This window comes from Oncorhynchus clarkii, unplaced genomic scaffold (genome assembly GCF_045791955.1).
Source record: "Oncorhynchus clarkii lewisi isolate Uvic-CL-2024 unplaced genomic scaffold, UVic_Ocla_1.0 unplaced_contig_8219_pilon_pilon, whole genome shotgun sequence".
Classification (NCBI taxonomy): Eukaryota; Metazoa; Chordata; class Actinopteri; order Salmoniformes; family Salmonidae; genus Oncorhynchus; species Oncorhynchus clarkii.
This window is the reverse complement of record NW_027258336.1, coordinates 1,142-17,988: the sequence shown is the minus strand read 5'-3', so window position 1 is coordinate 17,988 and position 16,847 is coordinate 1,142. Positions and strand designations below refer to the sequence as shown.

Sequence of the window (16,847 nt, the reverse complement as noted above, 5' to 3'; positions counted from 1 at the left end):
ATTCATAGTGGAGGTGGACGCATCCGAAGCTGGGATAGGAGCAGTGCTCTCTCAGCGTTCGGGTACGCCACTGAAGCTTCGCCCCTGTGCTTTCTTTTCTAAGAAGCTCAGCCCGGCGGAGCGAAACTATGATGTGGGGAACCGGGAGCTGTTAGCTGTCGTAGAAGCTTTGAAGGTGTGGAGGCATTGGCTTGAGGGGGCTAAACACCCTTTTCTCATCTGGACTGACCACCGCAATCTGGAGTATATCCGGCAGGCAAAGAGATTGAATCCTCGCCAGGCAAGGTGGGCCATGTTTTTCACTCGTTTTGTGTTTACTCTTTCTTACAGACCAGGCTCCCAGAACGTTAAGGCAGACGCATTGTCTCGGCTGTATGACACAGAGGAGCGGTCCATGGATCCCACTCCCATACTCCCAGCTTCGTGTTTGGTGGCGCCAGTAGTGTGGGAGCTGGACGCGGACATTGAGCGGGCGTCACGTGCAGAGCCTTCTCCCCCTGAGTGTCCAGCTGGTCGTCTGTACGTTCCGTCTGCTGTCCGCGACCGATTGATATATTGGGCTCACACGTCACCCTCCTCTGGTCATCCTGGGATAGGTCGGACGATGCGCTGTCTTGACGGGAGATACTGGTGGCCCACTTTAGCTAAGGACGTGAGGATTTATGTTTCTTCCTGCTCGGTGTGCGCCCAGTGCAAGGCTCCTAGACACCTGCCCAGAGGTAAGCTACAACCTCTACCCGTTCCTCAACGGCCGTGGTCACACCTGTCGGTGGATTTTTTGACCGATCTTCCACCTTCACAGGGTTACACCACGATCCTGGTCGTTGTGGATCGGTTTTCTAAGTCCTGTCGTCTCCTCCCTTTGCCCGGTCTCCCTACGGCCTTACAAACTGCAGAGGCCCTGTTTACACACGTTTTCCGGCACTATGGGGTGCCTGAGGATATAGTGTCTGATCGGGGTCCCCAGTTCACATCAAGGGTCTGGAAGGCGTTCATGGAGCGTCTGGGGATCTCGGTTAGTCTTACCTCAGGTTTTCACCCCGAGAGTAATGGGCAGGTGGAGAGAGTTAACCAGGATGTGGGTAGGTTTCTGCGGTCTTATTGCCAGGATCGGCCGGGGGAGTGGGCGAAGTTCGTGCCCTGGGCAGAGATGGCTCAGAACTCGCTACGTCACTCCTCCACTAACCTTACTCCCTTTCAATGTGTATTAGGGTATCAGCCGGTTCTGGCTCCTTGGCATCAGAGCCAGACCGAGGCCCCTGCGGTGGACAATTGGTTTCGGCACGCTGAGGAGACCTGGGAGGCAGCCCACGTCCACCTTCAGCGTGCCATAAGGCGCCAGAAAATTGGCGCAGACCGTCGCCGCAGTGAGGCCCCAGTGTTCGCACCAGGGGACAGGGTCTGGCTCTCGACCCGAAACCTGCCCCTTCGCCTTCTCTGCCGGAAGCTGGGTCCGCGGTTTGTGGGGCCGTTTAAAGTCCTGAGGAGAGTGAACGAGGTATGTTATAGGTTACAACTACCCACTCATTACCGTATTAACCCCTCGTTCCATGTGTCTCTCCTCAGGCCGATGGTGGCTGGCCCGCTCCAGGAGGCTGAAGTGCGTAATGTTCCTCCGCCTCCTCTAGACATCGAGGGGGTTCCGGCGTACTCTGTTCGATCCATTTTGGATTCGAGACGTCGGGCGAGGGGCCTTCAGTACCTCGTGGACTGGGAGGGGTACGGGCCGGAGGAGAGATGCTGGGTTCCGGTGGAGGACGTGTTAGATCCTTCCATGTTATCAGAATTCCACCGTCTCCATCCGGATCGCCCTGCACCTCGCCTTCCGGGTCGTCCCCGAGGCCGGTGTCGACGCACAGCTGGAGCCGCGCGTCAGGGGGGGGGGTACTGTCACGACTTCTGCCGAAGTCGTTGCCTCTCCTTGTTCGGGCGGTGCTCGGCGTTCGACGTCACCGGTCTTCTAGCCATCATTGATCCTTTTTTCCATTTTCCATTGGTTTTGTCTTGTCTTCCCATACACCTGTTTTCAATTCCATTCATTACCTGTTGTGTATTTAACCCTCTGTTTCCCCTCATGTCTTTGTCAGAGATTGTTTTATTTGTCAGTGTAGTGTGATTGTTGTATAGGTGTGCGTCGGGTCCTCGTACCCATGTATATGTACATTTAGTGTTATGGAGCATACTCCGTGGACTTTATTAAAAGACTCCATTTTACACTTCATTTGACTCTCCTGCGCCTGACTTCCCTGCCACCTATTACACCTACGCATGACAATAGGTTGACGCTGGAAATATGTTAAGGTTTTGTGTCCGATGTGTAACTTGAAAAATGCATATACAGTTGATGTCCGAAGTTTACATACACTTAGGTTGGAGTCATTAAAACCTGTTTTTCAACCACTCCACATTTCTTGTTAACAAACTATAGTTTTGGCAAGTCGGTTAGGACATCTACTTTGTGCATGACACAAGTCATTTTTCCAACAATTGTTTACAGACAGATTATTTCACTTATAATTCACTGTATCACAATTCCAGTGGTTCAGAAGTTAAGATACACTAAGTTGACTGTGCTTTAAACAGCTTGGAATATTCCAGAAAATGATGTCATGGCTTTAGAAGCTTCTGATAGGCTAATTGACATCATTTGAGTCAATTGGAGGTGTACCTGTGGATCTATTTCAAGGCCTACCTTCAAACTCAGTGCCTCTTTGCTTGACATCATGGGAAAATCAAAATAAATCAGCCAAGACCTCAGAAAATAAATTGTAGAGCTCCACAAGTCTGGTTCATCCTTGGGAGCAATTACCAAAAGCCTGAAGGTACCAGTTTCATCTGTACAAACAATAGTACGCAAGTATAAACACCATGGGACCACGCAGCCGTCATACCACTCAGGGAGGAGACGCGTTCTGTCTCCTAGACATGTACTTTGGTGTGAAAAGTGCAAATCAATCCCAGAACAACAGCAAAGGACCTTGTGAAGATGCTGGAGGACACTGATGCAAAAGTATCTATATCCGTCATAAAAAAGCCAGACTACGGTTTGCAACTGCACATGGGGACGAAGATCATACTTTTTGGAGAAATGTCCTCTGGTCTGATGAAACAAACAAAAATAACTGGCCATAATGACCATCGTTATGTTTGGAGGAAAAAGGGGGATGCTTGCAAGCTGAAGAACATCATCCCAACCATCCCTGCTTTGCTGCAGGAGGGACTGATGCACTTCACAAAATAGATGGCATCATGAGGCAGGAAAATTATGAAGCAACATCTCAAGACATCAGTTAAGTTAAAAGTTAAAGTTAAAGCTTGGTCGCAAATGGGTCTTCCAAAGGGACAAGCATACTTCCAAAGTTGTGGCAAAATGGCTTAAGGACAACAAAGTCAAGGTATTGGAGTGGCCATCACAAAGCCCTGATCCCATAGAAACTTTGTGGGCAGAACTGAAAAAGTGTTTGCGAGCAAGGAGGCCTACAAACCTGACTGTTACACCAGCTCTGTCAGGAGGAATGGGCCAAAATTCCCCCAACTTATTGTAGGAAGCTTGTGGAAGGCTACCCGAAACATTTGACCCAAGTTAAACAATTTAAAGGCAATGCTACCAAATACTAATTGAGTGTCTGTAAACTTCTGACCCACTAGGAATGTGATGAAAGAAATAAAAGCTGAAATAAATAATTCTCTCTACTAATATTCTGACATTTCACATTCTTAAAATAAAGTGGTGATCCTAACTGACCTAAAACAGGGAATTTTTACTCTGAAAAAAATTCAGGAATTGTGAAAAACTGAGAATGTATTTCACTAAGGTGTATGTAAACTTCCGACTTCAACTGTACATACACATTTGAGAAGTCCTTTTTGGAAAATATGTTTACCACAGTAACCAAAGAACACACAAGGCAGAGGCTTAAAATAGCTAAATAAAACTTTAATAAGTATAGTTGCAAATGTACATAAATTGCACAGCCACATTGTTTTGAATATATCATCAACACAAATTCCTCTGTACATTATTGTTTTCACCACTGTTGTCCAAGGAAGCAGAATCCAGCAAATACTTCACTTTCAACATACTTACAAAAGTATTTTCTAAGATATTAGAAAACATACAACATCTTTCACTTTATTTATAGATGTATATTTAGTTTATAGTATTTTTCTCACTGGCTCTAACTGTACTGTATGTATAATGAGTTTGTGTGGCTACAGAGACATCATCACCACATTTCTCTCTCTGACTCTCCTATATTCTCTAACAACTTCATGAAGGTGGAACAGAGCTGGGATGCTACCAGAAACATACCGAAGATTTAGAATTGATAGCCAAATGAAATGACATTGCATTCCCTATTTCTATGGAAGAGGCTTCATGTTGTGTTGCCCTGGTAATACTAATATATCATTAGAAGGTTTATACCAGTATTAATCTAGCTGATTTGGGAGAGTTGGCATTTCAATGGCACAGGCTAGTTTGTAAGGTAGGGTTCCACGGTAGAGGGCTACGGATGAGAAGTGGAGACTACTCAGGGGACTAGACTTAAGTCCCTAATATCACAGTCAGTACTCTCTTTACCCCTTCAAACTCTGGAAATAAAATACATCATTGTTGAAGTTTGAGCCAATCATCTGAAATCTAGTGGTTCGGTAGTGCACTCCACTACATGGCTAATCAAGCCCGGAGTGCACATTTCTGCAGTCCAAAAGATGGAGTTTTTATGGAACGTAGACTAATAATGCTTAAAACCCAATTTTAAAAGTGCATAGAGCTGGGCTGATGAGAAATGGGATTTTGTGCTTGTGTTTCTCTTTCTCCACAATTGATTGGTCATAGAATGCTGGACGTTTGGATTCTCCCTGTCCTCTACACACCTGAAATCATCCAACACCTCTCAACAGTAAATTGTCATTTTACATTTTTTTTTGCAACTATTAATTTTAAAGTGGTTTTCCCTTGATCGAAAAAGAGAATAATGAATGTGGTGGTGGAGAGGAGAGACTTAGATCTACAGGCTGAAACCTGGAGATCTAACTGAACAGGACAGATGACTGACTGAGCTATTTACAATTTACATGATGTCATATCGATCGATAGAGCAGTATTATTGAACACAAGGTACATAAAAAAAACTATTTTTATCATTAGGTAAAAATATTGTGAACATTTCATTTACACTCGTCTCCAAGCCTGTCCAGCCTCTTGATACACTAATCGTTATCATATACAGTACCAGTCAAAAGTTTGGACACACCTACTCATTCAAGGGTTTTTCTTTATTTGGACTATTTTCTATATTGTAGAATAATAGTGAAGACATCAAAACTATGAAATAACACATATCATGTAGTCATGTAATCATGTGGTAACCAAAAAAAGTGTTAAACGAATCAAAAAATATTTTATACTAATGTGAACGCTAATAAATCGGGAAGCAAGTACAGGGAGTGAATTTAATAAATAAACGAAAATGGAACAAAACATGAAACACGAGTAGCGTACAGACATGAAACATGGAGTCAATAACTCCTGGGGAAAGAACCAAAGGGAGTGACAGATATACAGGAGGTAATCAGGAAGGTGATGGAGTCCAGGTGGGTCTCATGAGGCCAGGTGAGCATAACGATGACAGTTGTGCATAGTAATGAGTAAACTGGAGACAACGAGCGGCAGAGAGGGGGAGCAGGAGTATACGTGACAGTACTCCCTCCCTGATGTGCGGCTCCAGCCGCAGGACGACGACCAGAGGGACGGTCCCGAGGACCAGCAGCGGGCCGATCTCTTCTGCTGAGGCGCGGGAACCTGCAGAGCCAGCTGAGGCACGGGAACCTGTAGAGCCAGCTGAGGCGCGGGAACCTGTAGAGCCAGCTGAGGCACGGGAACCTGCAGAGCCAGCTGAGCAGCGGGAAGCTGCAGAGCCAGCTGAGGCGCGCGAACCTGCAGAGCCAGCTGAGGCACGGGAACCTGTAGAGCCAGCTGAGGCACGGGAACCTGCAGAGCCAGCTGAGCAGCGGGAAGCTGCAGAGCCAGCTGAGGCGCGCGAACCTGCAGAGCCAGCTGAGGCGCGGGAACCTGTAGAGCCAGCTGAGCCGCAGGAAGATGTCGAGCCGGCATGGGATCCCGACAAGCTAGCTGAGGCATGGAAGCCTGACGAGCCAACCGAGGCTTGAGAATCTGTTGAGCCAGCTGTCACGGAAGCCTGACGAGCCAGCTGTCACGGAAGCCTGACGAGCCAGCTGTCATGGAAGCCTGACGAGCCAGCTGTCACGGAAGCCTGACGAGCCAGCTGTCACGGAAGCCTGACGAGCCAGCTGTCATGGAAGCCTGTGACGAGCCAGCTGTCATGGAAGCCTGACAAGCCAGCTGTCATGGAAGCCTGACGAGCCAGCTGTCACGGAAGCCTGACGAGCCAGCTGAGGCATCCCTGGTTGCTTCGGCAGCCGCCCTTGGACCCAACGTCACCAGTAAAAAATCATCCATGTTGCTTCCCTTTGGTGAGGTGTTATTCTATAACGTGTACGCTAATAACGTGTCTGCTAATAATCGGGAAGCAAGTACAAGGAGTGAATTTAATTCATAAACGAACATGGAACAAAACAAGAGACACGAGTAGCGTACAGACATTAAACATATAAACAGAGTCAAAAACGCCTGGTGAAAGAACCAAAGGGAGTGACAGATGTAGGGGAGGTAATCAGGAAGGTGAGCGTAACGATGACAGTTGTGCGTAATAATGAGTAAACTGGTGACAACTAGCGCCAGAGACAGGGAGCGGGAGTAGACGTGACATATATTTTAGATTCTTCAAAGTAGCCACCCTTTGCCTTGATGACAGCATTGCACACTATTGGCATTCTCTCAACCAGTTTCATCTGGAATGCTTTTCCAACAGTCTTGAAGGAGTTCCCACATATGCTGAGGACTTGTTGGCTACTTTTCCTTCATTCTGTGGTCTAATTCATCCCAAACCATCTCAATTGGGTTGAAGTAGGGTGATTGTGGAGGCCTGGTCATCTGATGCAGCACTCCATCACTCTCCTTCTCGGTCAAATAGCCCTTACACAGCCTGAAGGTTTGTTGGGTCATTGTCCTTTTGAAAACCAAATGATAGCCCCACTAAGCGTAAACCAGGTAGGATGACGTATCACTGAATTCTAAATAAATCCCTGACAGTGTCACCAGCAATGCACCCCCACACCATCACACCTCCTCCATGCTTCATGGTGGAAACCACATATGCGGAGATCACCTACTCTGTGTCTAACAAAGACATGGAGGAAGGAACCAAAAATCTCAAATTTGGATGAATCAGACCAACGGACAGATTTCCACCGGTCTAATGCCCATTGCTCGTGTTATTTTTGCCCAAGCAAGTCTCTTCTTCTTATTGGTGTCCTTTAGTAGTGTTTCTTTGCAGCTATTCGACCATGAAGCCCTGATTCACGCAGTCTCCCCTGAAGAGTTGATGTTGAGATGTGTCTGTTACTTGAACTCTGTGAAGCATTTATTTGGTCTGCAATCTGAGGTGCAGTTAACTCTAATGAACTTATCCTCTGCAACAGAGGGAACCCTGGGTCTTCCTTTCCTGTGGTGGTCCTCGCAAGAGCAAGTTTCATCATTGCCTTGATGGTTTTTGCCACTGCACTTGAAGAAACTGTCAAAGTTCTTGAAAGGTTCCATATTGACTGACCTTCATGTCTTAAAGTAATGATAGACTGTCATTTCTCTTTGCTTATTTGAGCTGTTCTTGCCATAATACGGACATGGTCTTTTACTAAATAGGGCTATCTTCTGTATACCACCCTTACCTTGTCACAACACAAATGATTGGTTCAAATGCATTAAGAAGGAAATACATTATTATAACAAGGCACACTTGTTAATTGAAATGTATTCCAGGTGACTACCTCATGAAGCTGGTTGATAGAATGCCAGTGTGCAAAGCTATCATCGAGGCCAAGGTTAGCTACTTAATATATTTAGATTTGTTTAACACTTTTTTTGGTTACTACATGATTCCATGTGTTATTTCATAGTTTTGATGTCTTCACTATTATTCTACAATGCAAAAAATATGAATAAAGAAATAAAGAAAAAAAACTTGAATAAGTAGGTGTGTCCAAACTTTAGACTGGAAACTGTATATAATAGGATATATAATCACATATTATATAGGTTTATTTCTGTAGCAACTCATAAAAAAAAGAAGTTCATCATCTTCCTATATTGGCAACCGAAAACAAAAGCTGACAGTCTGGCGCTACCATTGGTTATAGCACCAAAATGAAGCATGCAGATTTCATCACTCTCATTAATGAATCTGTAAAGGTAAGAAAAAGGGTTAGAAAAATATACCAAATATAGATGTTGAAATGTCTGGTGGGGGCGAGACGAACAGCAGCTATCGGATCATTCAGAAGGACTTAAACACCCAATTTTAAGACCAACTGTGTTTGAGTAGCATCTTCACATTCAGAAGAGAGAGAGAGAGGGAGAGAGGGACTGAAGGAGAAGGGGAGAGAAATAGAGGAGAGAGAGAGGGAGAGAGAGAATGAAGGAGAAGGGGAGAGAAATAGAGGAGAGAGAGAGGGAGAGAGGGAATGAAGGAGAAGGGGAGAGAAATAGAGGAGAGAGAGAGGGAGAGAGGGAATGAAGGAGAAGGGGAGAGAAATAGAGGAGAGAGAGAGGGAATGAAGGAGAAGGGGAGAGAAATAGAGGAGGGAGAGATGCTTGAAAGCGAAGTGGGAGGTCACAGTCTCAATGCAGCATGCTTCATTGACATTAATTTACAAACAGGAGTTTTAAGAGTAACATTCTTACTTAAGAGTTTTAAGAAAAAGTAATATTCTAATCTGTGAGGTCACGTGACCGACACCAGTCCAGTGTATAGTATAATGTTGTGTTAAACAACACAATTCTCTCTCTCCTTGTACTACAGGGGCTATGAGACCAACCATGGCTGGTGGGAGGAGCTATAGGAGGACAGGCTCATTGCAATGGCTGGAATGGAGTTTTGGAATGGAATCAAACATGTGGTTGCCATGTGTCTGATAGCATGTTTGACCATTCACTCCATTCAAGCCATTACAATGAGCCAGTCCTATAGCTCCAAATGCAGAGGGACACACAACCAACATACAACATTGATTCAACGTTGATTCAACATTAATGATGAAGCACTAAAGCAAACCTCGACCCAACCAGGTCTGTCCAGAAAACCTGGATAAACTAAAGGTTTAGAAGAAATAAAATAGCATTCTAACTATTTAATCTGTTGATGGTGCTACTCACAGTATAGCTGCAGTCTCTCCCCCTATGCCCTATAATACACAGTATAGCTGCAGTCTCTCCCCCTATGCCCTATAATACACAGTATAGCTGCAGTCTCTCCCCCTATGCCCTATAATACACAGTATAGCTGCAGTCTCTCCCCCTATGCCCTATAATACACAGTATAGCTGCAGTCTTTCAAATATAACTATATCTCATGTATACTTTATAGAGGAAAAAAATAAATATGCATACATCTATATTAAATATCATTAATATAGTCTCACATATAGTTCATTATTTAGGGTTTATAATACATTACGTGATGTATTTATACAGTATCTGTATTCCTTTACAAATCCACAGTATTATAAGTTGTGCCTTTTATGGCAGGAAGAAGGGGGCTGAAGGACAAAGTAGAGGTGTGCTCCTTACTTAAGGCGTTTCATGTACCAATAACTTTCACAAAGTGCACTATGTAGGGGACATGGGGGTAGGGGATAGTGGGGCACTTTGGAACACACTCAAGGACTTAAAAATAAAGATCAGTTTGGACAAAAAATATTTCAAAGCTCCTATTTGGTTTTTAAAAGAATGAGATAAGATCTAAATAAATCATTGTTTTGTTATTGTTTTGTACAAGGTCCACGTAACCTGCTCCTAACAGAGAGAAGAAGAGAGGAGGTCAGGAAAGGAGAGGAAAACAGAGAAGAGAAAAGAAGAGAGGAAAGGAGAACAGAGAAGAAGAGAAGAGGAGAGTAAAGAGGTTTTGGGTGACTATCTGACAGACAATGTGTTGATTATATAGTGGTTTGACCCAAGCTTTAGGGAAGAGAGCCTGAAATTGTCCCAGCAACTGCATACATCCAATGGAAACATCCAAGTCGATTGATTGACGGAGAGTTCAGTTCATGTCTACAGCTTGTCCCGGCTTCTCCTCTGCAGGGCCCATCTGGTGTTCAGCTCTGTCCATTGATTCGTTGTCTCTTTCCTGGTCTGCTGTCTGTCAAACTAAAGACCCGCCTCCTCGCTTGGCCCCTGGCAGTGGTCTCCTCACTCACATTCTCCTCACCATGTAGTGTCCATATAAGGAAGTGTCCTCTACAAGCACCAGCCAACACACACACACACACACACACACACACACACACACACACACACACACACACACACACACACACACACACACACACACACACACACACACACACACACACACACACACACACACACACACACACACACCCTCTCTCTCTGCCTCTAGCAGTTGCTGCTGTTCCTGAACTCTCCATTCTCAGTGATCTGGAGCTTGGTGGGGTTGGTCGGGGAGATGCCGTTACGGGTCTGCATGCTGTAGCGCTCCTTCAGCTGGGTCAGGGCACTCATCAGACGGGCGTTGGCCGTGTCCAGGGACGCTATACGTTTCTCCTGCAGAGAGAGATAGAAAGAGAGAGAGAGAAACACTGGATTATTGAGGTAGAGAGGGAGGAAAGTGGTAGACCTGTGCAAAGATAGGTGGTGAAGTACACAGACAACTAGACAAGCAGACACATTCATGTAAACATTTTATTGTAGTGTCTGTGTGCAGGGTTAACTGAATCATCTATAGTCCTGTCGCATTCATCCACCAGAGGTGTTCTCTAATTCACTATTCACCTCTCTCTCTTCTCTCTCTCTCCATAATGAGCTTTCCATATTCATGCTCCCTGTCTGTTGACTCAGGGAGAGGCTCACTGCCTTACCACCGCCAGTTTGTTTCCACACTCAACTCCCATTACTTTACTGTGAGGATGAGCTGTGAGTGTGTGTGTGCATCGCTGTCTGTGAGTTGACATTGAGGAGTTTTTAACACTAGATCTATTCAACTTTGTTTAACTCACATAACTCATACGTTTGTGTGTATGCAACATGTCTGGATCAGAAAAGCTACAACACAGAGCAGGAGATATAATATACAGTTCAAATGAGTCACCTTGTCTCAACACGCTTGTCGACAGACAGGCTAGAAGAATAATGTAAATGTAGGTATTAGTTAGTCTGTAAGACTAAAGCGGAGAGTCGTGCTGCGCTCAGCCATCCGAGCCTAGTCACTGCCACAGAGATCTGACAGCTTGAATTAAACACCTCTATGTAAGTTCTGTCAGCCTTCACGTCCTGTAGCAGACGACACACTCCCACACACGCAGAGGGACGGATGTACACACATAACAATACATCCCAATATATTGTGCACAGTTGACTGGGAGCTACATGGGCTTCTGGGTATTCTTCAAGTGTCTCTCTATATGAGGTTTAAACATTGCAAACAGGAAGTGCGTGTGTGTGTGCGCTCAACTCATTCTAAGATGTTTATAATGACCTGCAGTACTGTTTCATGACACCAGGGACCGCCCTGCTCTCTCTATTTATTTGATTTGATTTGTTTAATTTAACCTTTATTTAACTAGGCAAGTCAGTTAAGAACACATTCTTATTTACAATGACGGCCTACCCCGGACGACACTGGGCCAATTGTGCATCGCTCTTTGGGACTCCCAATCATGGCCTGATGTAATACAGCCTGGATTCAAACCAGGGACTGCAGTGACACCTCTTGTACTGAGATGCAGTACCTTAGACCGCTACGCCACTCGGGGGCCCTATGGGGCTTTAAACAGTCAACAAACTGACTGTATGGAGTTGTATATGTGACTGACTCTCACCTGTGCATCAATGATCTTCTGTTTGGAGTCAACCACAGCCTGCATGTCATTGTGATCTTTCTTTAGCTCCTCTTCCACTGACATTAACCTGGACACACACACACACACAGACACACAGACACACACACAGACACACAGACACACACAGACACACACACACACACACACACACACACACACACACACACACACACACACACACACACACACACACACACACACACACACACACACACACACACACACACACACACAGACACACACACACACACACACACACACACAGTTAAAGGGACATCAGCAACACAAAGCACTACATACACCCAGCGTATGAAATAAGGTATAGTATGTGGATACAGAACAGAATCATGTGTACTGTGTGTTACTCTGGCTCACACAAGTCTGGCAGGACCTTCCAGCTGTATGGCGGACTACAGACTGGAACTGAGGCATTTTGGGCCTGCTGGTCTGTTAGTACTTTAGATCTGTATGTAGAGTATAATATGTTTCATATAGTTATTAGAATGAGGGTCTCTTGGGACTGCTGGTCTGCTATGCATTTAGGAGGTGTGTGTACAACTTCTAACTGAGTTTGTGAGAGGTGTGTGTAGGGGTGTACAACTTCTAACTGAGTTTGTGAGAGGTGTGTGTAGGGGTGTACAACTTCTAACTGAGTTTCTGAGAGGTGTGTGCATCTCGGTACTCTTGTCTGCAAGGCGTTTTAGAAATATGGATAACAGTACATTCACTTGAATTGAGTTTGTGAAATGTGTATGTATTGATTTGTGTGTGTGTGTGTGTGTGTGTGTGTGTGCGCGCGCATGTGTGCTTGTCTGTGTGTGTGTGTGTGTGTGTGTGTCGGCTCTAATTGAGTTAGCAGGGTTCAGTGTGACACGGATCTGAAAGGAACATATGTCTTCTGACATCACAGACCAGGAGATAACATCAAGAACACACAGCAGATAACATCACCCATCCATCCCCCTCTTTCGCTCTGCGTATGCTTGCTCTCTCTTACCAAATCTTTCTCTCTTTCTGTTTCTCTCTTCATCTCTATCTTACTTTCTCCATCTCTCACTCTCTCTTTCTCTTACTTTCCCCAGTCTCTGTCTGGAAAGGGTCTGATCCCCACACCTTATGTACCTGCTTATAATACCCTTCATCTGGAGGTCCTTGTCATCCTGCTGTCGTCTCAGGCGTTCCTCAGACTCCTCCAGCCGTGCCTGGTACTCCATCAGCACCTTTTGAGCACCGTCGTCCTGACCCTTCAGACGAGCCTCGTACTCCTCCAGCTTCTGGACCGACACACGCAGCTTCTCCTGGAGGACCACAATCTCCTGCTGGTACTGAGGGGGGGTTAAAGGAGACAGATAGGGTTAAAGGAAGAGTCAGAATCTTCTTCAACAACAATACAGCCACCCCCTGCTGGTACTAGAGAAAGGAGAGAGAGAAAGAGAGTGTTTTTATTATCATCATAGTCATCATCATATCATCATCGTCATTAACACTGCAAAACCGATACTTAGGTCAATGGCGCCAACCCATACTGGCCTATTCAATTGTCCTGTTGTTGCTAGGTAGAGGTGGTCAGTGAAGAGAGCAGTAACCGGCATTGTTATCATCACAATAATCAGTGTCAATGTTCTCCTCGTCACAGTGGTCCCTAAGGTAGACCTTGACAGGTGTATCAACTCATTTCCATAATTTCCTCACCATTTTTGCTTCTTATCCAATTTATTCTTTTTTTGAGCACCTGGTTCCATTTCAAGTTTTAAACAGTAAAATATTGAAGGGAAACTGAAACTTGGACAGGGCAGGATTAGAAGTGTGGAAGTGTTAAAGGCTGTAAGTAGACATTAGCCAACACTCACAGTAAAACTTCCAACTTTTCTAAGCCACCAGTATTCCTGAGAGAGATGAGTTTATTTTCCATGTCCCAAATCCCCACCAGCACTCGAATTTGATCCCTAACCTCTAAAACTGGGGACTTAAGTGGAGTACTGTTCCAGAAGAGAGGAGGAGAGGGAGGAGAGGGATTCAACCTCCGCAGCTCAAGCCCTGGACTCTGGGAAAAGCTTGCCTTGACCTCCCTCCGGACCTGTGAGCGGTCCTGAAGAGGAGAGGGTTGGTGCTGTCTGAGAAATTAGGAGTGTAATCAAATCCTGTCTGGCTTCAATAAAACACACATCCGAGCTCCTTCAGCAGCATTCAAGGGAAGCCAGGTAGAAACGGAGCACACCTCATCAGAGAATACGATAAAAAAGTTGACTCAACGCTGTCCTTCACAAGAACACTGGACCAAATGTGAAATATGAATAAAACTATGAAAATAAGTGCTGCTCACTGTCAATCCCCTATTTTCTCTTATTTTCTGCTTCATAAAATCATGTAAGCATGATGTGCAGCAGAGGTGTGTGTGACAGCCAATAGGCAGTGGAGGTGTGTGTGTGTGACAGACAATCAAAGCATTGAGTGCTGACAGCCATTGGGATGAGAAGCAGGTGAAGGAGCAGCAGCAGAAGCGGGAAGCATTCTCCCCGCACACACACATGGACATACACACACACATGGACATACACACACACATGGACATACACACACACATGGACATACACACACACATGGACATACACACACACATGGACATACACACACACATGGACAGACACACACACATGGACATACACACACACATGGACATACACACACACATGGACATACACACACACACATGGACATACACACACACACATGGACATACACACACACACATGGACATACACACACACATGGACATACATACACACACATGGACATACATACACACACACATGGACATACACACACACATGGACATACATACACACATGGACATACACACACACACATGGACATACACACACACACATGGACATACACACACACATGGACATACACCTACACATGGACATACACACACACATGGACATACACACACACATGGACATACACACACACATGGACATACACACACACATGGACATACACACACACACATGGACATACACACACACACATGGACATACACACACACACCTGGACATACACACACACATGGACATACATACACACACATGGACATACACACACACATGGACATACATACACACGCACATGGACATACACACACACATGGACATATATACACACATGGACATACATACACACACATGGACATACACGCACACATGGACATACACACACACATGGACATACACACACACATGGACATACACACACACATGGACATACACACACACACATGGACATACACACACACATGGACATACACACACACATGGACATACACACTCACATGGACATACACACTCACATGGACATACACACACACACATGGACATACACACACACACACATGGACATACACACATGGACATACACACACACACACACACATGGACATACACACACACATGGACATACAGACTCACATGGACATACACACACACACATGGACATACACACACACTTTGACATACACACACACACATGGACATACACACACACATGGACATACAGACTCACATGGACATACACACATGGACATACACACACACACATGGACATACACACACACACACATGGACATACACACATGGACATACACACTCACACATGGACATACACACATGGACATACATACACACACACATGGACATACACACACACATGGACATACACACTCACATGGACATACACACACACGGACATACACACACACACACACATGGACATACACACACACATGGACATACACACATGGACATACACACACACACACATGGACATACACACACACATGGACATACACACACTCATGGACATACAGTGCCTTGCGAAAGTATTCGGCCCCCTTGAACTTTGCGACCTTTTGCCTCATTTCAGGCTTCAAACATAAATATATAAAACTGTATTTTTTTGTGAAGAATCAACAACAAGTGGGACACAATCATGAAGTAGAACGACATTTATTGGATATTTCAAACTTTTTTAACAAATCAAAAACTGAAAAATTGGGCGTGCAAAATTATTCAGCCCCTTTACTTTCAGTGCAGCAAACTCTCTCCAGAAGTTCAGTGAGGATCTCTGAATGATCCAATGTTGACCTAAATGACTAATGATGATAAATACAATCCACCTGTGTGTAATCAAGTCTCCGTATAAATGCACCTGCACTGTGATAGTCTCAGAGGTCCGTTAAAAGCGCAGAGAGCATCATGAAGAACAAGGAACACACCAGGCAGGTCCGAGATACTGTTGTGAAGAAGTTTAAAGCCGGATTTGGATACAAAAAGATTTCCCAAGCTTTAAACATCCCAAGGAGCACTGTGCAAGCGATAATATTGAAATGGAAGGAGTATCAGACCACTGCAAATCTACCAAGACTTGGCCGTCCCTCTAAACTTTCAGCTCATACAAGGAGAAGACTGATCAGAGATGCAGCCAAGAGGCCCATGATCACTCTGGATGAACTGCAGAGATCTACAGCTGAGGTGGGAGACTCTGTCCATTGGACAACAATCAGTTGTATATTGCACAAATCTGGCCTTTATGGAAGAGTGGCAAGAAGAAAGCCATTTCTTAAAGATATCCATAAAAAGTGTTGGTTAAAGTTTGCCACAAGCCACCTGGGAGACACACCAAACATGTGGAAGAAGGTGCTCTGGTCAGATGAAACCAAAATTGAACTTTTTGGCAACAATGCAAAACGTTATGTTTGGCGTAAAAGCAACACAGCTCATCACCCTGAACACACCATCCCCACTGTCAAACATGGTGGTGGCAGCATCATGGTTTGGGCCTGCTTTTAT

At 45.0% G+C, this 16,847-nt stretch overlaps 2 protein-coding genes across 2 annotated transcripts; both read right to left on the bottom strand.

Annotated features, from left to right (window-relative positions):
* Nucleotides 1-5,506: 5,506 nt before the first annotated feature.
* On the bottom strand, nucleotides 5,507-8,628 carry LOC139396698 (chondroitin sulfate proteoglycan 5-like). Its single transcript, XM_071143647.1, has 2 exons — nucleotides 7,861-8,628; nucleotides 5,507-6,926 (listed from the first exon to the last, which is right to left on the bottom strand). The coding sequence occupies exon 2, from the start codon at nucleotides 6,143-6,145 to the stop codon at nucleotides 5,606-5,608; it is 540 nt and encodes a 179-aa protein (XP_070999748.1). The 5' UTR covers nucleotides 6,146-6,926; nucleotides 7,861-8,628; the 3' UTR covers nucleotides 5,507-5,605.
* Nucleotides 8,629-8,690: 62 nt separating this feature from the next.
* LOC139396697 (disabled homolog 2-interacting protein-like) lies at nucleotides 8,691-14,542 on the bottom strand. The gene is made up of 3 exons (XM_071143646.1): nucleotides 13,120-14,542; nucleotides 11,977-12,064; nucleotides 8,691-10,702 (listed from the first exon to the last, which is right to left on the bottom strand). The coding sequence occupies exons 1-3, from the start codon at nucleotides 13,209-13,211 to the stop codon at nucleotides 10,535-10,537; spliced, it is 348 nt and encodes a 115-aa protein (XP_070999747.1). The 5' UTR covers nucleotides 13,212-14,542; the 3' UTR covers nucleotides 8,691-10,534.
* Nucleotides 14,543-16,847: the final 2,305 nt, after the last annotated feature.